The sequence below is a fragment of the Drosophila montana genome, unplaced genomic scaffold (assembly GCF_035044405.1).
Source record: "Drosophila montana isolate Dmon_TW-CO22-7 unplaced genomic scaffold, ASM3504440v1 contig_3833_1, whole genome shotgun sequence".
Lineage (NCBI taxonomy): Eukaryota > Metazoa > Arthropoda > Insecta > Diptera > Drosophilidae > Drosophila > Drosophila montana.
In genome coordinates this window covers 3370488-3391787 of record NW_026998704.1, presented here as the reverse complement: position 1 = coordinate 3391787, position 21300 = coordinate 3370488, and the positions used below count along the sequence as shown (strand labels likewise).

The 21300-nt window shown below is 37.3% G+C and overlaps 2 protein-coding genes and 1 long non-coding RNA gene across 3 annotated transcripts; 2 read left to right on the top strand and 1 right to left on the bottom strand.

Moving 5' to 3' along the window:
* Window positions 1-949: 949 nt before the first annotated feature.
* On the top strand, window positions 950-2194 carry Bbd (Bombardier). The gene is made up of 2 exons (XM_064695878.1): window positions 950-1199; window positions 1261-2194. Exons 1-2 carry the CDS (start codon window positions 1136-1138, stop codon window positions 2028-2030), a joined length of 834 nt encoding a protein of 277 aa, XP_064551948.1. The 5' UTR covers window positions 950-1135; the 3' UTR covers window positions 2031-2194.
* Window positions 2195-5311: 3117 nt separating this feature from the next.
* Window positions 5312-6180, top strand: LOC135437764 (uncharacterized). Its single transcript, XR_010437742.1, has 2 exons — window positions 5312-5642; window positions 5696-6180. It is a non-coding gene; the product is annotated as an uncharacterized LOC135437764 (long non-coding RNA).
* Window positions 6181-10445: 4265 nt separating this feature from the next.
* GNBP-like3 (GNBP-like 3) lies at window positions 10446-11238 on the bottom strand. Its single transcript, XM_064695841.1, has one exon. It carries the CDS (start codon window positions 11198-11200, stop codon window positions 10718-10720), a length of 483 nt encoding a protein of 160 aa, XP_064551911.1. The 5' UTR covers window positions 11201-11238; the 3' UTR covers window positions 10446-10717.
* Between the last annotated feature and the right edge of the window lie 10062 nt (window positions 11239-21300).

The window sequence follows — 21300 nt, the reverse complement described above, 5'->3', positions numbered from 1 at the left end:
TTATGTTTAAGACAGTTTATTTTTGTGTTTGTGGCTTGGTTCACGCCTTGCAACAATGCTTAATGTGATTAATTTAATTGTTTTGATATGGTTCGCGTCAGGTTTGGGATGAGGTTTTATGTTAGATCTATGTATTGCTTAAATAAAAATTGAGTTGATGGTTTGACTTAAAGCCGGCCTAAATCTTCGAATTAAATAACTCAATTTAAGCAACTTTGTCTAATGCCGGTTAATATATGAGTAAAGAGTAGATTACTCTTTGACATGGAAAGGGCATTTAAAGTACGGCCTGTATAGAGCTCAGCCTTTTTCCAGTTTACTTTTAATACCATTGTGTTTGTTGCTAGTAAATACAGTACAATACAAACGCTCTCTCTTTGTCTAGCGAGCTGATAAGCCGTCAGATTATATTGTGTATTCCCCATCTGAGCGATACACTTCTGACCCAAGTATGTACGAGAAACGAGTATTGGCTTAAGTACAAATGCAAATATTTGCCATGAAAGGGATTTCCCAAGTGCTGACAGTTATATATATGTAGGCTAGATCAGTTAAGACGAAAAATATATATATATGTATATGCATTTAACAAACATATATAAATACATATAATCAACATTTACACAGTAAAATTAAAAACTATATTATCAAAAAAAAAACAAATAATTTTTTTTTTAACAATAAGCCTGAATACAAATTGTGTTTAATTTTATTATTTTTGTGTACTTATCGCATCGCTCTCAATTATTTACCAATTTCAATTTTTGTCAAATGGAATTCGTGCGACAGCTTAATTGATGTGCACTCGGGCTGTGTCTCTTTTTGAGTTACTCATCAACAGCTCGTCACCTAGTTCGTAGCACAGAGCAACACCCAAAGTTTTGCCGTTAGTAAGGTGTGAGTCGGAACCGGGAGTCAGTTTAGAGACGATCTCAGTTCGAGCGGCAACCGCAAATCGTGTGGAAGCGCAACGCCGTAATCGTCTCTGGCTTTTTCCCAGAGGCTGCACCGCTGACCTCTGTCTGATATCTACCCACGTAGTATATTTAATAAACAACATATAATACTCGATCGATCGCTTGTATAAATAGCGGGCATTTAGCACTGCATTGATATAGTCAACCCGTTGCACAAAATGGACATGTATCGCGCTTTGATGATGATCGGGCTTGTTGCACTCGCCGTCTGCTTGGCCAGCGGTAAGCACTCAAGTTTTTCTGCTAAGGCCTGCGGCTTATATCACAATATAATAATTTACAGCACAGCCAGCCGCGACGGATACCCCCAAAACATCCTTACCCGGCACAGCGGAGCTGCCAACCCCGCCGACGCAAGCTCAGCCGGTGTCCAGCTATCTGTATAATCAAGGAGGAAATGTTGTGCTGCAAAACGAAGCTGGTAGCATCTACACGCGCCCCGATGGACGTAAGGTATTGGTTGGAGCTGGCGGCCAGACGATTGTAACTGGAGGCGATGACAGCGATGAGGATGACGATGATGATACTCAATCGGGATTTAGCGGCAATTACGGCAACAACATTGTCATCAATGGACGAAGTGTTGGTGGCTCGAGCTTCATTTCGAGCAATGGCGGCGCATTGGTCATGAACCAGGCCGGAGAGGGCGGCTACCAGACGTACAACAATCACCAGATTCGTATTGTCAACGGCGGTCTGCAGCTGACCACCGGCGGTCAGGTGTATGATTTTCCGGCTAAAGATGCTAGCGTCAGTTCCCAGGAGAAGATCAACATCAATGGCCAAGAGGCTACAGTGAAGTACGAGAATGGCAACATTGTTGTGGAGCTGGCTGATGGCACAGTGCTGGCCAAGGCCGATGGTGGACTCTTCAGCGGCGATCGCAATTCGTATGTGAACAGAAAGCAGATCCAGGAGGATGCTGCCCGAGAGGCTGCCAAGGTTCAGGAACACATTGCACAACTGCAAAAGGATTTGCATGAGCAGCTCAACAGTCAAATGAGGAAGCTACAGGAAGATCTAGAGCACACCCTGGGCAATATTCATTTCTAGTTTATTAAATGAAATGTGAGCAGTTGCCCTACATACAGATTTGCATATACTCAAAATTAATTGTCAGTTGCTGCTTAAACACATTTACATACTATGCACGAGTATCTATAACTTATTGTCGAAATAAAGTACATATTATCGAGCTATTCAAATGTGCATTTAAACTGACATGTTTCAATTTCTGCTGATGACGATATTCGACTTTGATATCATAAGACGCAATTCAAGACAGTTCACTAACGAATTATACAGAAATACGGCACAATATTCAATTGCCATGCTCATGCTTATTTCTGTTCAGGGTTTTGTTACGAACACGATTATTCTGAGAAATAAATATGCAAATTAAACTAGCTTCATAAACGTAAAACTTTTTAAGGTTTGAATTGTGTCGTTTGAACATGGTATTTGAGGTAATTTTGATTGTGTTGTAATTAATTAAGTATATATGTGTTTACACATATGTATGTATGTACATATGTACATATGTAAGTATATGTAAAAGCACGCACCCTACAATTGCATACATTAGACAACGGCTGTGATATTTTCACAGCAATAATATGTCATTCAAATTTTATTCCAATAATAAAGTCTGCAGCTGTAAAGAATAATGTTTTTGAACGGAAATAAAACATTAAAACTTAAAGGGATAGTAGACGGTATCTTAAACGGGCTGAGAATCCCTAAATTCAGAAGGGCACAAAAATATCCCTTCTGTTTGCAAATGCATTTTAAAACCAGATTATAATTATCTTGAACGTGATTGTACTCGACTCAAATGTGTTTAGATCTGAAAAAAGTCAACAGTGTACTCCAACGTTTCGAATCCCATATACATAGTTGCATATAAGTATATGGTATAATGTTTCTGGTGGTACTTCTTTTTATTCTTTATCTATGACATTTGGAATACTATGATAAAGTAATACATATTATGCACAATTTTTCTGCTGAGTCTGAAAAATGCCAACCATGTGCCCTGCTGTTCGTTCTACATTTTGCACTCATACTAATTTCAAAGTGCCATATATCAGTGGGCCTGGAGTTGGGGGCGAAGGGGCAGTCAACCGCCCAGCTGCCGGGGCCACGCAAATTCCACAAGTGACAAGCGCCTGGCAGCACTGCCACAGCCACCTGTAGACATAGTCGTGGATCCATACTCAGCCCGTTTCTAACCCCTTCCCTGCTGCTGGCAGGGCAATGTGTGTGACAAATGTGCGTCAAGTTACTGGCAACTTATTTTACAATGGGGCTCCCTTGCAGTGGCGCGTCCGCTCGCAACTCTCAACTTAACTCTGGCAAAATATTTAACTTAGCGGAATCTTTTATAATTAATTTGCCAAGCTCCAGCTTTTTATACCCTATATCTGGCTAAAGATGGTATGATGGTTCCCATTGTATGTATCTCCTTCTGAGTCCATAAAGTATATACATATGTACATACTATATTACTGATCAGGAGGAGAAATTAAGTCGATTTATTCCCGTTTGTCTGTCCATCTTTCAAACTCGAAAATAATAGACTTGAAATTTGAAATTATCTCTTATATGATATGCACAACTGCTTTATCAGTATTTTTTCTGAACGTTGACCCATTTTTGTAATACCGATAAATATCGATTTTTAAGCAAGAGCTTGGGGCATCAAATCTGGTATCTGGTAGTGTCTCGTACAGTATATAAAGATTAAGAATATTTTCTTATAGAGCTTTTTCCTAGGGTATTTCCTAGTCGAACACTCTATATTTTCTATGCGTTGATACATACCTCTTGCGTTTGACTGCCTATTTTGAAGTTGCCTCAAATTTGTGCTGCAAGTTTTGGTATTTGTAGCTACATAAAAGTGTGGCATAAGCTATTTTGTATACATTGCACCTAGAAAATGGGTGAAAAAGTTGTAATATAAATTTGCTAACTTACATAAAACCTAAGACTTTTTAACTAAAACATTTTTAAATGCTCGCCTAAAATCAGGAAGTATTTGATTGATTTATAAGCACCTCGTTATACAAGCGACACCGTTTAAATTAACTCTCGCCACAAGCCAGACACCAAATTATACCCTTCACTTATTCAATAAGAGTAAAAAAGGTGTACTGAAGCTTTGTATATGTTTGTTAGTGGCAAAAGAAGCATTCTTCGACATAAGAATATTTATATACATCTTTGAACACTAAATGCAGACAAGGTCATCTATTCATGCATATCTCTATTTGACCTTAAATCGATTAGTATGGATTCGACTCTAATTTTTTCTCCAAACGAATTTTGGCAGGATTACGCCAGGCAAGGCTCGACTCGCCACGTAATCCTGATGAAGTAGTAGTAAGCAATTGGAATATTTGTCAGAAGCTGTTATATTTCTTTAAACCAATTGAATATTCCCTCTTATTTCTATGGAGACCAGGTATAATTATCACGAAGTCGATCATTAGTTTCGTTTCACCGTGGCGTTTTACGCAAAGTTTCTTATGTAACCGAAAAGGATTTATATGTAATTCATTTAGGAGCGACCTGATCAGTGTGTAATTGATCTGCTACAGGATGAGATGTATTTCGATTTTACTATTTCTGATAAATGCATCGGCTGTGATTATGAAGGATCCAACTGAATCTTATATAGAAAAGAATAGTGTAAAGGCGATTAAAAATCCGACTGCATGCCCATGCGGCAAATACCGTGCTAGGTGGCATCACCTTATGGACGGAGAATCATCATGGCTTTATTCTTTAAGTGAAAGTACCGAGCATAAGGAAAACCCTAGACATGGGCCTCTTGATAATGATTTTGACTTTCCTACTGCAAACTCAAACACTGAAGAGTCATCCAGTAGCGAGGAACTCGAGGAGCATAAGAAAACGCATAAATATAGGGCCAAGCATAAGAGGTTCAATTGCAAATGTCTTAAACCTTTTCAAAAGGCGAATAAATAATAATAGGGCACATATGGGGTATAAAAAACGAATTTATTTGTGTTTTTCTAAAACTAGCATTGAAATAATAACCATGAGTCATAATAAACGTGCCCTTCCTTAATGTATAATAAGCAATTACATAACCGTCGAAAACATTTTATTGTTATCTGTTTCAAAATGAATAAAGAGTATATTCAGTTGTCTGATTGCATCTGAGGCCAGACTTAATACATTCATTCTTGATCTTAAAAAGAAAACATGATGAAATATCTGGGCTAAACTAGAAAAATTTTAAAGCATTTCAAATTACATGATTACATGATACAAAGGCCGTTAGTCTCAGTGCACCGTTGCGTATTGATTGAAATGGAAGCGATAATTCTATGGCGAGCTCCTATATCTGCGAGCCAATTAGTTTGCAATTTTTTGGCAGCAAGATGAAACGTATTTCGCTCGGGCTCCTGCTAATGGCTGTATCGATTGTGGCTGTAACTGGTGGAACATATAGTTTTGAATTGGACAACTTGAAATCAGAAGAAAGTTCCTATCTTCCCGGCAATGTTAAGCAAGTTAAGCTTGAGGTTAACCCTCAATTCGCACAATCTATGCCGGTGGACTATATTAAACATCTAAATGATGTCATATCTTCTGGAAATTTTCTTGAAAATGAGGCTCCTGAAAAGAATAGAAATGGTGGGAAAACCAAATGCGATTCTGCATTTAAATTTGAATGTTATCTCTTATAGTTCCAGGTAATGGACAAGATCTAAATGATGCATGCCAGAATGAAACCCAAAGTGGAGAAGCGGGGCGAGAACCAAATCGAAAAGAAGGCACAAATCATGCTGGAACTATTGATAAAACTGAAATACGCATTCAAATAATTTCTTCAAAATATAACCAAGATGAGAGCAGTTCTTCCAGCAGCGAAAGTAAGGAGCAGAATGAAAAAGTGGCTAAACACAACATTGATAAACCTTGTGCTGAGAAAACGGTTGAGAAAACTCAAAGTTCGTCAACCAGAAAAGAGAGTCGCGAGCAGAATCAAGGAGTAGGGCAAACTGAATGCGAATGCGAAACTTCTACGCCCCATGGAGAACTAGAAGCTTCTCCAGTTTATTGAAGACCAACAATAAATTTCCAGCAAAATGCCCAAAATTGTTATACGCAAATTTGAGGACTGCAAGCCCAAAATATAATTGCCGATGGCTCTAATCAGCTTTATATTTGATATCTCCTTAAGCATTTATTATTTGGAATGTATCTATTTTGAAGGAAAAAGTTCGGTTTTATTTTAATTGATTCAATTTCGGTTCGCTTCATGGGAAAATATAATGGTGCACTGCAGATTCGAACTGGTTTGTATTTTTCACGATTAACATCGAGAATAATATTTCACAGTTTTGCAGTGTAAGTATGAAAATATTTCTGCTGCACTTTTAGCTTCAGCTGCTTGCAACTTGATGGCATAATTTTGTGACAGTATTTATTTTCTTTTCGTTTTTGTTGTTGTATTTTGCCAGGAACTGTGGGCTGCGCATAAAGTTGTCACAAGTCATTTTAACGCCTTGCCACGTGCAAAATGGCGTCAAAAGTGTCTGGTTGTGTGCGTGTTAAATGAAGCATGCGTGTGAGCGTTGCTTTAAATGGGGTGTGCTAGTGTGTGTGTGTGTGTGTGTGTGTGTGTTTGTGTGGCAACTGACACAAACTTGCCGCTAGCTTGCATTTTGTAATTCTCACACATTGCGCGAAAATGAGAAAATGAGAACAGTTCGCAAATGTTGCTGACAGCGTCGCTTAGCTGCCCCCTATTTCACATACATACACACACTTACACACACACACACGCACATATAAATAGTTACGCTTATGCAAGTGCGAGTCGTTGGTTATATGAAAAATTAAATTAGTTCTACCTTTTGGCCAACACGCCTAATTTGCTGCAAATTATCTGTGACAAATGCAGATGCGACAAATGTCTGCATTAATTAATATGTCTATTATGTGGCACCTATAAACTATATATACGAAACTATGTATACGACATTCTTTAATTGTTGCGATTGCTCTTGTTTTGTTTTGGCCATATATTTAAGGTACGCTGGCTACACTCAACGGTAACTACTAAAAGCGGTCAGGAACACAGGTCAAGCGAAAACTGAACGAGCTGCAGTTGCTTCCTCATATATGGGAGGTGTGGCTACTAATGGAAGCTTAGCAGCTGCGCCATCCAAAACTTATAATTAGCACCTGCTTGTTTTTTCTATAGTTAGTCAAAGATTAAGCCGTTGTCTTGAACATAAAATATCCTAAATCTACACTTTTGGCTTAGACGAACTTAGCTGTAAGCCTTAAAGGGCAATCATGAGCATACTTTTATTCACCTGCTAATTGGATATATAATGCACAACGAAACTGATCAGACTGAAAAAGGAACTACTGGATTTGTGATCAGTTTCTATCTGTATTTGTTTTTTGAGCTCTTAGAATTCTATTATATACCTTTCATATTAGATATATACTAAGTTGTTAGTCATACAGCATACACAGAGCAAGTGTATCATTTCAACTGGATAACACTCGATTATTAACAATTTGATCTTTTTCTTGAAGCTACTCTTGGATAATAATAAATGTATATTTTTGTGTACGTTTCTCGATTTTCTTAGGACTTATTTTTAGAGGTACTTTCTTGCTCTTAATAACGATCAGACCGTAAATATAGAATATATATATTTATCCCTGCTGGGTGGGGAAGAGCTGTGCAAAAATTGTGCAAAAAATCGGAATTATTTTGTATATAAAAACTTACGGCTGCAGCTCCTTTTGTTTGAAAATAATACTATTAATGCGATAGGAGCTCTTATTTGTCTCACACTGTCATTCCTCTGCTTACCAACCAAAGTAACTGAAATCCCTATACTACGATATTAGTCGCGAAATAATTAGTAAATTCATGCAATATTTTTTTAAATTGGAAACTTCACAAAAGTTAGATTTATTGGCTGAGTACAAAGCAACAAGTTTCATTTGTAACATATGGTAGCTTAAATATTTTTTCTTCTATGGAAAGATAGAAATCGGTATCAGTATTATAAAAACAATTAATTTTTAGACAATCGACTGAAAAAGGATAAAGTTGTTATCAAACAGTTTTCCGATAATTTGGCATAGTACCTGATATTCTTGTCTGCCATTACTTTTCATCAAATTTTAGCCTTATCACAGATAATTGTTGATAATTCAAAAGGCGAATCAAGATGAATAATATGACACGCATAGAATAGTTAATAAATGCATAACAAATAACATATATTGTGCCATTTTTATTCATTTATATACTCACAATCTGAGGGATAGTTTTTTTTTATTAATTTATCTGAGGGCTAGCATTGTGGTTGGGCCTTCAACTGCATTTATACTAAGTGAACTTAAACATTAAGTCGATGCTTGCTTAATAACTAAATACATAAGAATATAAACTATGGTTTACAATTTTTACACAATACCAATATCCATTTGTCATTTCTTTAAGTACCATAGCAGCAACAGATATCAGCACTTTGGCCCAGTAAAAAAAAAACTTCTAAGCACTTGTGCCGATAAAAACCGAATGGATTTGTGACATTGTATTGTGCTTGCTCTGGCTAAGCAAAAAGTTTTATCTGCTTTTGTTTGGCTCAAGTGAAAGTTAAATGGGCCAAAAGTAACCTTTGTGCAGTTGTTTACTCGAATATTTGCTGCCAAAAGGCCATTGCTCGATTCTGATATCAGAACTACCTGCGTGAATAGTTTGAGCAAGTTTTTTATTTCTATTTTTATTTCTTTTCTTATTTGTTTTGTTTTTTTTTTTTTACAGTTTTTACCCTGTGACCGTTTTGGATATAAAAACGAGGATAAAGAAGTTGTTCTTATATGTATATGTAACGGGCAGAAATAGATGACACTTTAAGTATTATTAATATTTATCTTGAAAGAAATCTATGTCAACTTAGACTTAATCTTATGAATAGGTGAGGACACGTACACTTTAATCAAATCAAATTAGTTTAAAATTCTTGATAATTCACCTACATTCTAAATTTGGCAGTAAACAAAAGACACATCAGGTTTTTTAGTTTTCAGTTAGACAAAGGTTGGTTACCGTTCTTCAATTTGATTTTGTTAGAGTTTTATACATAGATAATTTTTAATCATATGTTCGCATTTAGAAATAAATGTTTTCAGATGTCAGATCAATTCTTACCTGTGCACAGGGTATCACTTAGACGAGTATTATCGACTAGTGCAATCCTAGTTGCTTGAGTGTGAGTCTTTGCATTTTCAATGCATTGCGGTAATTTTGAAGCAGCCATTACTCGCACAGTATTTCACACGCATGCGGAGAACTTTTCAAAATGATTTATTCGGCCCGGATACTTACTTGGGTATCTGTGACAAAGTGCTCCTTTGATTTATGGCACTTTGGAAAACAATGCAAAGCGAAATGAGTTTGACATGTGCAGAGTCCAAAATTTGTTGTTACCGGCGCACAAATATATATTTAAGACAGCAAAATAAATTCAGCCAATTTTGAATGATGAAAGGTGAACGAAAGCTGAGCTGAGTTGAATTTTGTAAATTTGAAGAAAAGGTGTTTGCGTTGCGTTTAAGAGTAAAGTGTACTTGATTTAATGTTATGTAATGATTCCGCTCTTTGCTGTTTTTTTTATTTATTTTTTTAAGTTTTTACCAAAAAATTAAGTTTCGATAGGTTAAGATTTTTAACTACGCGTTACTCAAAGTCTAAAAGTGGGTGACATATAGACAGTCCCGATTTGGTCTTCACCTGAACATGGCCCACAACTTCAAAATGTTATGAAAAAAAACGAGAAACAAATACTCTCTATGTCACGCCGAAGTATAAACACCCTTGTCGATATATGATTTACGATAATGCTGATTAATGTAGTCAAGATATATTGAAAAGCAAAAAATCGGTGCATATAAGAGTCTACTTTTGGAGCGATCATACCTATGAAAGCTATATGAGACAGTGGTCCAATCAGGCATATATATATATATATATATATATATATATATATACATATGTATTAAAAGTGAGTTACTGGTTTTCATAGAAACATACAAACGGACATGGCTATACTGACTCGGCTTTTGATACTGATCAAGAATATATACATATATTTCTACTACATTGCGTCTACTTTTATGCGTTACGTCTTCCATAACAATATTATATTTCTTAATTTAAGGCTATAAACAAATATCAACATAGTAATCAATTATCATAACCCAAATGATCAAACAAAAAATAAAATTAACCTGTTGGGATTCCCACGAAGAACGTCAAGTTGAAGAACAACAGCTTATGCGAAAGACGATCAGATGACGTACGTGCTACATCTTTAGATTTATGCAAAAAACTGACACATGCTTTGTTGAATCAAAAAATATATTTTTTCAAAGAAATGTTTCATATATATACAACTTACATATATAATTAATTATATAACAATGCTGAGCCACGAACCGCACATTGGAGGGCACTTTTTATTTTCGTTTAACAATTTCCGAATTTTTTTTTTATTTGGTACTTTGTTTTGTGTTTTTTTGCTAATGAAATTAGCGCATGATTAATTAATACTTTGGAGTAAGGCACAATTGGAATTTCAAATATTTTTTAAGAATTCGCATTGCTAGAATTAAGTTATTTGCTGATTGTTTTCTCGCTTCCGGCTGGGAACTTCCACAAGGTGTCTGCGTGATTATGAAACAAATATATTTATGGTGGGGTTTCCATTGATATTGATTGATAAATGGGATCCTCCTTTGGTGGTCAGATCGATGGTGATATTTTGGCTTTTGGCATCGTCTTGGCCCACCTGATGGCGCTGGTTATAGCTATGATAGTCCAGGCCATTGTATCTGACGGTTGTCCAGTAGTAGAGCACATCTCCTGGCTGCAGCTTTTGCTGGCGATTGTGATATGTCCAGCGTCCGTTGCGTGCACTGACGACGTCGGTGGCCCAGGTTTGATCGCTGAGATCATCCATTTCCGCGTTGAGTTTGCCATGGAAGGCGAACAGCGTAATGCCCGGCTCGTCCGGTATGGAGACCTCAAAGCCGTGCGGCGTATTCACTTGGACTGTGGCCCTGGGCACTTCGTACGCCTGGCTGCTGCCTAATGCCGCCAGACAAACGATGAGCACTAAAACCAGCTGCTCGACTTGAGACGTTGCTGCCCTCATGGTAACTGGCTCCAGCTGAGCGGACGATTGTTGCTTTTGTAGCGCGAGGCTGTGAGCTTATCTTCGTCCGGGGTTTGGGGCTTTTTTTTCGTTTGCTCCAAGGGAAGCTGTGTTTTTCCCGCTGCAATTCCGACTCGCGTCATACAGTTGATTGCTTGGGGCTCTGGTGGCGGCGAATTGCGCGCAAGCCAAAAAATATGCAACACAAACACATTTAAATAACTTGAGAAAATGTTCTCTTTTCCCCCTTTCTTTAAGCACATCAGTTTTAAGCTTTAACTTATATGGATAAAGACATATATATATACATATGACACTCAGTTAAGGCAGCCAGCCTTTGGCCAGCGTCAAGTGTGTGCGGTTTTCCCTTAGTCCTTGGGCCGATCTGCTTTGTGCCAGTTACTCGCATGGCCACAACCATCTATGGCATTGCTACAGTCTCCTTGTCTACTTGGGCCCTGGCCGAGCACTTGCAGAGGCTCTGGCATCCCAAGTGTGGCACAAAAGCAGCGACAAGACAACTGCGGCAGATACTTAAATAGTTACTGTTGTTAATGCTGTCAGGACCCAAGGAATGTTGGTCATGTATTTATGAGTATGTACGTTTTCATGGGGGGTCTGCACACACCTCTGAGAGATGCCACAATTGCCAGTTAAGCAGTCGACTTGTAGAACGTATTTAACGACCTGAAAACTTCTACTCCGGTTGACATACATAGTAGTAATAAACACATTTTCACTAGACATGAAGTGTGACTTGTTGTCATCTTAGAGAGAGAAAGGGTGCTCATGAATATCAAGTTAACGAGATTAATTGTGAACAAATTTATCTAAATGTGCATATGTATTATAACTCTAACTTGCGTTGACAAATATTCATATTTGCATATAAAAAGGCATAAATATAAATCTATACTTAGCCGAAACTTCAGATACACACAGATTATTATTTTATACTTATCTTTTTGTAGCAGGCAGTAAGACTTTCATATATACTATAAGTATGTATATATCATAGAAATAAATTATTGATAGAGAGCGAGAGGAGAGAGAGATAGAGAGAGCTAGAGGAAGAGAGAGATAGCAACAGATAGAGAAAGAGAGGGAGAGAGTGCAGGAGAGGAATTCAGACTGAGAGCATAAAAGACATATTGTATATTAGACAACAACTTGTTAATATATATAGTACTTATAATCAAAGACTTGGCCTGCAAATCTTACTTCAGTTAATGAGAATCGCTTAGTAGGGCGATACTTAAAATATGCAAACATACATACACACAAAACTATAGTAGACTTTTTTGAGTATTTATAACTCTTTTCTGCCTTTAAATATTCTCTCACAGACGTCAGAAAAACCTGATTGTTGTTTTCTATGTGTATTTCAATAAAGCCCGGAAGAAATCTAGATGTTGAACACAAAAAAGTTCCCATATATATGTCTTAAGTATTTATTGTTATTCAAAAAATGTTTAACAAACTTTTAACAATAACCAACTTTTGAAAGATTTGAATTTATGCTATTAACTAATTATTAGTTAAAGCTAGACAATTTATCTAATGTCTTGTGAAACGCAAGAATTTAATCAATTTATCAACATTATTAATGTTAATTGGAATAGCACCAAGTAAACAAGTATTTGTCTGTCAATTGCCACAAAATAGTTAAAGAGCTTTGTCAGCGACCCAACTAGTTGCAAGTTAATTTTTAATTGCCATGCCGTTTGTCAAAATGAGAATGTGGCTCGAATGTGTTTCGCTCGCTACAATTGACCCCGTACAACATTAAAGGCTTGGGGGCCATCATAAGCCGACCAATCAGTGGGCCCAGCTCGCACCACTGGCAAACAAAAACAAAGTCAAACCGCAGCAAACCGAAACTAAATAGCTAACCATTTATACAGGCGATCCATCCATCTATTCATTCATTCGCTCATCCATCGCAAACTCAAACTCTGTCAATTTCTCTGACCCGGGGCCGGTCCGGACCCGCATTGCTGGCCATCTATCTCGATAGCTGCTGTGCCCCAAAAGGCAGCTACGTTTTGCGCTTTGCGCTGATTTATAAGCTGCATGCCACTGACCACTTGATTGTCGCTACGAGTGTGTGTGTGTCTGTGTGTGTGTGTGTATCTATGTAATTTATTTACGTTAACACGCGCTGGCCAGCGCCTAAAACTATGCCACACCCAGAGCCCGAACGAGCGCAATTTTCATTTATTTTAAATGGCATAGAAAATTGTAAACTGACATTTTTCTGGCCAAGTGCCTTGGTTCGACCCGATGCGATGTCTCCTTTTGGACTCCTCTGCCCATTGGCTTTGTGCGCACAACCGGAAATTTGTGTAGTTAGTCGGTTGTTTTTTTCTTTTTGGTTTTTTTTTTTTGGAAAATAGAGTCTCTAGTTAGAGAGCCCAGCATTAAATTCTAAACCAGCCCAGACTGATTACCCTGAAATTACATTGTTTCGCACTTAAAATGTGGCAACGGCACAATGGCAACACGTTGTACCATGTTGTTCAGTGTAAATGTGGCTTTTGGGTTGGATTTGAGTACGGTTCCTTTTGCCGTCCGTGCTTAATTAAGTGGCCTGTTTTCATATGTGACGCTGAAAAATGTCTCTGTTCTACACATTGAATTTAATTGTGCGAATTTATTGTTAATTGATTTTATTTTTAGCAATTTAGCATTTGATTTTGTTTTTTGTGTGTTCGCTTGGAAAGCGGCAGGTGATTGCAGTTTTATTTTGGGATTATTTTAAATCGCTTAGGCATTTGTCTAAATTGAACGAGAATTGATTTAAATTTAATCGAATTTTCGACTTTGTGTCGGTTTAATTACTAAATTGTTGACTATGTTCTTTTGGAATTGTGAAAATGGAACTTAGAATTCAAACACTTTGCCATTGGACTTAATTAATTATTATTTCTATACATTATAAATACTTTAAGTTAACTTTCTAAAGAATGTGTTAAAGATTTTTTGAGTTTCCTTATATATTATTTTATTTCACGTTGGCAATTAAATTTTATAAAAATCAAAACACATAAGTTTGAAATGGTTAAAAAGAAAGAAAATATTTAAATAACATTTAGCATATTTTTTGCAAACCATATACAATTACATAAATATATCCCTATCAATTGCATGTGACTTTATCTATAATTAAACTTTCTCCATTTCCATGTGCTTAATCAATTTTCCTGTGCATGCCAGAGCAAACAGCTTGGCTATCTTTAACTTGCCATTCGCGCAGCTAAGCAAAGACCTATCCAATCAAGCCTGGTCCATAACCGCAGACATAGCCAAGGCCAAAACCACTTCACATGTTGCTGGGTGCTCTAGCTCGCTTGACACATAAGTGCGAGTACCGTTGCTCAAACATGGCCCAATAAAGGTGCCTCATGATACGTGTGCACTTGTATGTGTGTGTGTGCGTCTGTGGGTGTGTACATACTTACATACTTGTACTCGTTTCTGCTCAATGGCAGCTTTAGCGACAGCGCACATATTTAAAGAGCAAACATTTATCCAAGTTGTACCGTTGCGGTTTCCGTTGACATTCAAATGCGGAAGCACCTGTCGCCCAGTGCTGACATCGACACACCGACCGAGACACCCAAAGACCAACAGACCAAGAGACCAGAAGACCGAGAGACCAACGACTCGAGACCGACTACAACTAAGTCAGCAGCAGCCACTTCCGATTTCACACGCAACCAGAAGAGCGGATACTTTGAGTTCTGGGGCTTAGTCAAAGTCCTTTTCGCGTAGGTTCTCACAGAAGTTTTCAAATTATTGACTATTTGTTTGATGGAAACTTTCAACTCCGCAATTATTAAGTATATTTTAAATATACTTTTTTTATGTGAGTTAGTATATCATAATTGACTTTCGAATACTTATTTCTTACTTACTAAAAGTAAGGGGTTCAGTTCTTATATATCTTTGATTGAGATTAGTTTTTCTTGATTTCTTTATATTAATTTTTTTCCTAACGTAAAGCTCGTTCCATACTTTTAAGTACATTCCATATGTTAAAAATAAGTATATGACCAATTTAATGTACATATCCTACTAATGATGACAACATATATATCGTTTTTTGAAATTATCGTTCCCTATCAAAATAAATAAATAAATAATAATATATTCCTTAAATACTAAGCAACATATGTGCATTGTTTAAATATAAAGTAGCCCACGATGTAGAAATTATATAAAATTAACCAGGGCTCCTAAAAGTTGTGTTCTTTTTTATAATCGATAAAAATGTTGTTATTTATTAATTATAATTATAATTATTAATTATATTATATTGTATTATATATTATTAATTATTATAACTATTATTATTATCAATATAATTATTCTTATTTTTATTATTATTATTACAATATATTATATTACTTACCGGACAGCCCTCGCACGTGAGTTTGGGTCTGGTGCGTGCGATTTGTCTTGGCTGTCTTTGCGCAATACGCCGGATACACACTCCGCCGAGCACGCATGACAAGTTTCTTGAGCCACCCGAAGCCACCTGCACCCACGTACACGCCTGCCACCTTCGCCTGCCGCCTGCAGCCTGCCATGCCCCTTCACTTTGTAGTAACTTTTGAGTTTTCAAGTATCTGCGTCGTGGATGTCATCAACTTAAAATGGTTTCGCTTACACCTTGAGGATGTCATTGAACAAATTAATTACTTGACAAGATTACAAGATGATAGGGGGAGGGGGCTGTTACGATGGGGTTAAATTCACCGCTTAAGCTGCTGCTCATTAGAATGCCGCATATTGCCGCCATCATGGCCATACTTCTGATTACGGGTAAGCATCATTGTTTTGGCCAAAAAAGGTGGCGGCACACGCATCGCATTTTCGATTGCATGAGCACATTATTAATGCGCTCCTGATGCGATTTTTGGCCGATGTGAGTTGTGTGTCTGTGTGAGTTATGCTCCACGCCACACGCTGGCGAGGCGTACACACAAATACAATGCAGCTAAATGGTCTCAACTCACTTGGCTACTGCTGCTGCTGCTGTTTTCCTGAGCTACTGCCGGAAATTGGAAAAGAGATGGTTTAGACCACACCACGGGATGAGCATTGGGCGGAGGGAGAGGAGGGCATACAGTGGTTGCCTTTGCACTTTATGCATGCAGCGTTCATAAAGTGCGCTCGCCGTTTTGCGCCGGCCAAAAAGACTTTGCCATTGTTGTAACCAAAGTCATGGAATAGCTGTGTGAATGTGTGTGCGTGTGTGAAAGTGCGTGTGTGTGTGTGCATGCCACTACCGATATACTGCACATGCTACTCGCCAAAGCTGCTAATGGCTGCTGTTAAGCATCCATTGTATGAGAGTGTGCAAATGTAGATACGCCTAGCGACTAGTTAATGCAGTATAGGACAACCTTTCGTACTACTCGTACTTAAGTGAGCTCACATAGCTTAAGGTATTAATTTTGCGCACCTTTTAGCACAAAGCTCATATCATATATATATTAAGTTCATGCATATACATCGCAGCTCGTCGGTGGAGTGATGGGAGTTTCTGCGCTCAGATATTATACATAAACTTTTATAGGATATTTATTTAGAAGAAATTGATTTTGATTTTTATTAATTTTTATTAATTTGGGTATTATCTGTTTAAGATGTTCTAATTACTTCCACTTGTTCGTTCTTATCCTTTTACTATATTGGGGCTCAGAAAAGACCATACAGATGTACGGCTAGCATATACTTATATAAAAATTCACACGTATCCATTTTGTGCAACGGGTTGACTATATCAATGCAGTGCTTAATGCCCGCTATTTTTACAAGCGATCGGTCGAGTGTTATATGTTGTTTATTAAATATACAACGTGGGTAGATATCAGTCAGAGGTCAGCGGTGCACCCTCTGGGAAAAAGCCAGAGACGATTAAGGCGTTGCGCTTCCACACGATTTGCGGTTGCCGCTCGAACTGAGATCGTCTCTAAACTGACTTGGCAAAACTTTGGTTTTCCCTCGGTGAACTTGTTGACGACCTATTTCAAGAGTAGCTCAACAATATGTACCGCCCGAGTTCATATTTATTTCAACTGTCGCAAGAATTTCATTTGGCATAAATTGAAATGGATAAATAATAGAGAGCAAGGTGTCAAATGCCAAAAAATTTAAGAAAAATAAATAAAATATATATTTTAAAATTCATTTGTCTAATTTAAAAGAGCCAAAACGGCATATAGTGATAAAAATATAGGGGCCTAGCATAGAGTCTATATAAACATTATAGCTTTCTCCTCTACATACTAAGAAAACACGATCTATATAAAATTTTAAAGATATTTATGACATCCAATTGTATGAAAATACCAGGATTTCAGTATTATACCTACAAATATGTAATTTTTTTTTCTAATTTTTCGCGAAACTGGAGAAGTAAAGTGAAAACTATGTATCTCTAGCTCTATAAGCTCCGAGTTATGCTCAAGATACAGGATTTGGAAATCGATCTTTATCGATTTCATCGAAACGAGACAATTCAGCGATGGCTGGAACAAGTGAGAGGCCCAACAGGCTGGCATGGCTAGATCGGCTTGGCTGTTGATGCTGATCAAGAATCTATATACTCTATGGGGTCGGAGGTGCATTCGTACAAAGCTATATAACATTTATACAAAACAAGTTTTTGTTATTTTATAAAAGAAAAATCAGCACTGTTTCTTAAAATTATGCCACAAAGCGTAATTAACTTGGGGCGAGGCTTTTCAATTTTAAACTTTTATTCACCATTTAACCAAATCAGTCAAATAAATAGAATAAATACACAGCATACAACATACACGTACGTATATATTTACATTCAGACTACACAATCAAAATTTAGCTGGCTTTTCATTTGGTTATTTTACAAATATGTAATTTTGTTTAGCGTAATTGCGGCTGCAATTGAAACCCGCACTTGATTGGACAGCACACATACAAGCGCATAATAGAGACGCGTAGAATGGCAATCACACACACACACACACACACATACACACACAAATAAATGTTGCAAATTTGATATTTACGTTTTAATGAAGGCTTTTATGTTTGGGGCCATTGATAAGCTGCCGTCTCATATCAAATTGTACAACGCTCGATTGCATACAAAATGAGATTTTGGTCTGGCAATTGTCGAGGCCCGAAGCCTGACCAGGGACAGCATACAATGGCCAACTGCAGCTGATGCCAGACCCAAAGGCAAAGTTCGTTGGCATTTTTTTCAATAAAGCTGCAATGTAAACAATCAGCGTGCAACATACAAACACCAACACATATACACACACACACACACACCGCGCACCACACAGTAACAAACACCCAACGCGCAAGTTAATAAAAGTTCGCGACACGAGAGGCGTATCCAAATTGACTTATTCAGTGTGGGAGGTTTGTATGGGCCAGAACTGATAAGTTTGGTTAAGGGGCAGCAGCAGCTGATGTTAAAAGCTATTAAGTACACTTACAATATATATCATATTGCAGGCGACAACCGAGACAACAAGCCGTGTGTGAAAATCGCAAGTATATCTTATTTAATCCAAAGACTTGCTTCAAAGAAACTGCAGCAATATCAGCTTAAAATTTAAACGTCACACGTATTACACAAAAAGGTTCGCCGTGCTTGACTAGAATATATTCTGGACCTTAAAATTAACATTATCTTAAATTCTTAAAAAAAAGAAACACAATCTTTCTTCTGCTCGATCGCTATGCAACTTGACCAGATAAAGGCTTTCAAAAATCAAACTTTGTGGTAATATTATTTTGAAAGATTCCCAATATAGAATAATATGGATTATAAACACTCTTATCTTGAAGTTAGGTAAGCAAATTGTTTAGCTACATTAATACCTATTCTTTTTAAATTTTCCACTTGTATTCTCAATGGGAAATTTAACCTTAACAGAGGAGGCTGTTCATTTCTAATCTGCTTAACTGACAGACAATCCGTTTTCCGGGCTAACCATTTTTGTTGTAGCTTATGCGGCGCCACCTATTGGTCATTTGTTTGACAGCTCACTTAATTAAATTCCGTAGCACACCTTCTTGGTCTTTGGCATTGGCTGTGGTCATTTCATTTGCAATTGCCTTTTGCTAACTTTTAACTTTTTTGAGGTTTTTCCTCGGCTCGTATCTTTCGTATCTTTCCGGTCTTAGCAAGCAACTCGTTCCAATGGGTAATTTACGCTTCACATAGCCAACGTGTGATAAAAATACCTCTGTTCGATTTTATGTTGTTGTTTTGCCGGCAGTTCTTGACATTTTATTTTTACTTTCGCTATAGAATGTTGAAACATAGGTGTCGCTGTGTGCTGGGCTAAGCTGCTTAGCTGCTCGGTCTGTGCGGTTTCTTCTATCACCCTCTATGAGTACGTATGCGCCAGACTTGACAGTGATTGGTGTTTGTGTAGAGGATTTATTTATCTTTTTAATGTTTTATAGCCTTGCGTTAAAGTCGCGCATATCACAAAAAAGGTGCAGTAGGACGGCTCTTAAAGCTCTTTGAAAAAACTGTACACAAAACTTTCATTTGGCACGCACTTTGACCCAAGCCTAATGCCAAATGTATCACTATTTGCGGCCTAAGATTTCTATCATATATCTTCACTTTTCATTTGCTTAGCTTTCCCAGCATTCCGGTCATTTGACACTTTCACTTTACGAGCCATACAATTTATTTTACTTTTATCTAACATCAAGACATATTGATTTTTGTCTTTGTCCACAAGAAAAGTTTGGGGCAAAAGTTTCAGATTAGCCTGCAATATAATACCATGGGGGTTTTGCCTATATGTCTATATTAAATGTGCCCCGCACAAATACTAATCAAACTTGATTGATTACGTGCACTCATCAGTGAGTTGAGTAGTTGAGAAGTTTGCTGCAATGCCTAGATTTTGCCAAGGATTTTTAATAATTTTTGTTCACAAATTAAGCTTGACATTTTAGTTGATGTGGGTGCCAAATATTTAATATAATATTTTACTAATTTTTAAGCAGTCAGGTAAAGCGGCTTAATATTAATTATATTAGGTCTTTTGTTATTATTCGATTAATTTAAGCTGATTTGACAAGGGTAATTCCTGCCAACTCTGGTATACGTTGCGTATGCTTAATCCCTTCAATAGGTCTCAACTAAAATATAAGCTGTAAACACAAAGCTGAGTATATGAGCGTCTAATGATCTTTTAAGTGCCTTGAAACGAATTTAAAGTGGATTAGTTGAACCTAGCGATGAAAAAACATCGTAACATCGACTTATCGATGTTTCTTCCAATGATCGATATACATCATTAGAACAAATACAAGGCGCAAAAAGTAATTTGCGAGCCAAGGCTCAAGATTTATGACATAGTGTGTATCATCAACAGTTTTGCAGAATTACGTAGACATTTTACGAACTAGAATTTCATTTGAGTGATTTTCCAATTCATTCACAATCTTTATCAATGTCGGCTCGCCTATATGGATAGAAAAATCGATTATTCGATAATAATAATTTTCTGTTCTACTCCAAATGCCTAGGTCCTTAGAACTGGTTGAAGCTAAGAGCTTCATAGCTTTAAGCTGGAGAGAAGTTGGGGCTTAATAGGTTATTCAATACTTTATTTCAGCCCATTTGTGCCTGCTGAATGCAGATTAGAGTTCTAAGTACATGATAAAATTGCACATCCCTGGTTTTTAGAAAGACATTTGGGCCAAAGCGTAAGTCAATTTGCATGCAAATCTCGGGCAACTTGGGCTCAACTAAATCAACTGAATAATGTTGAAGTGCATGTCTAAACAATAAAAACCACATTAAAATGAAATTCAATAAAACAAGCAGCGGGCTGAGTGAAGTCGGAAGCGCACTTGACCTGAAAACTCATTGCAATCAAAATAGGAAGCTGCCACTGATGAACATCACGATGACGATGACGATGATGATGATGATGTTAATGATTATGTTGCAGATAGGCGAAACGGCTGTGCAACATAAACAGGCAGCTTTAGATTGGGCATCTTACTAGGGGGATCAGAGTTTATGGTGCGGGTTTGGGTTCGGGTTCGGGTTCGGCATGGGA

Bases quoted from the DNA above. Each gene is read 5' to 3' on its own strand.
- Bbd (XM_064695878.1), top strand. From the start codon at position 1,136: ATGGACATGTATCGCGCTTTGATGATGATCGGGCTTGTTGCACTCGCC. The intron at 1,200-1,260 runs GTAAGCACTCAA...AATAATTTACAG, and splicing joins CGCCGTCTGCTTGGCCAGCG to CACAGCCAGCCGCGACGGAT.
- GNBP-like3 (XM_064695841.1), bottom strand. From the start codon at position 11,200: ATGAGGGCAGCAACGTCTCAAGTCGAGCAGCTGGTTTTAGTGCTCATC.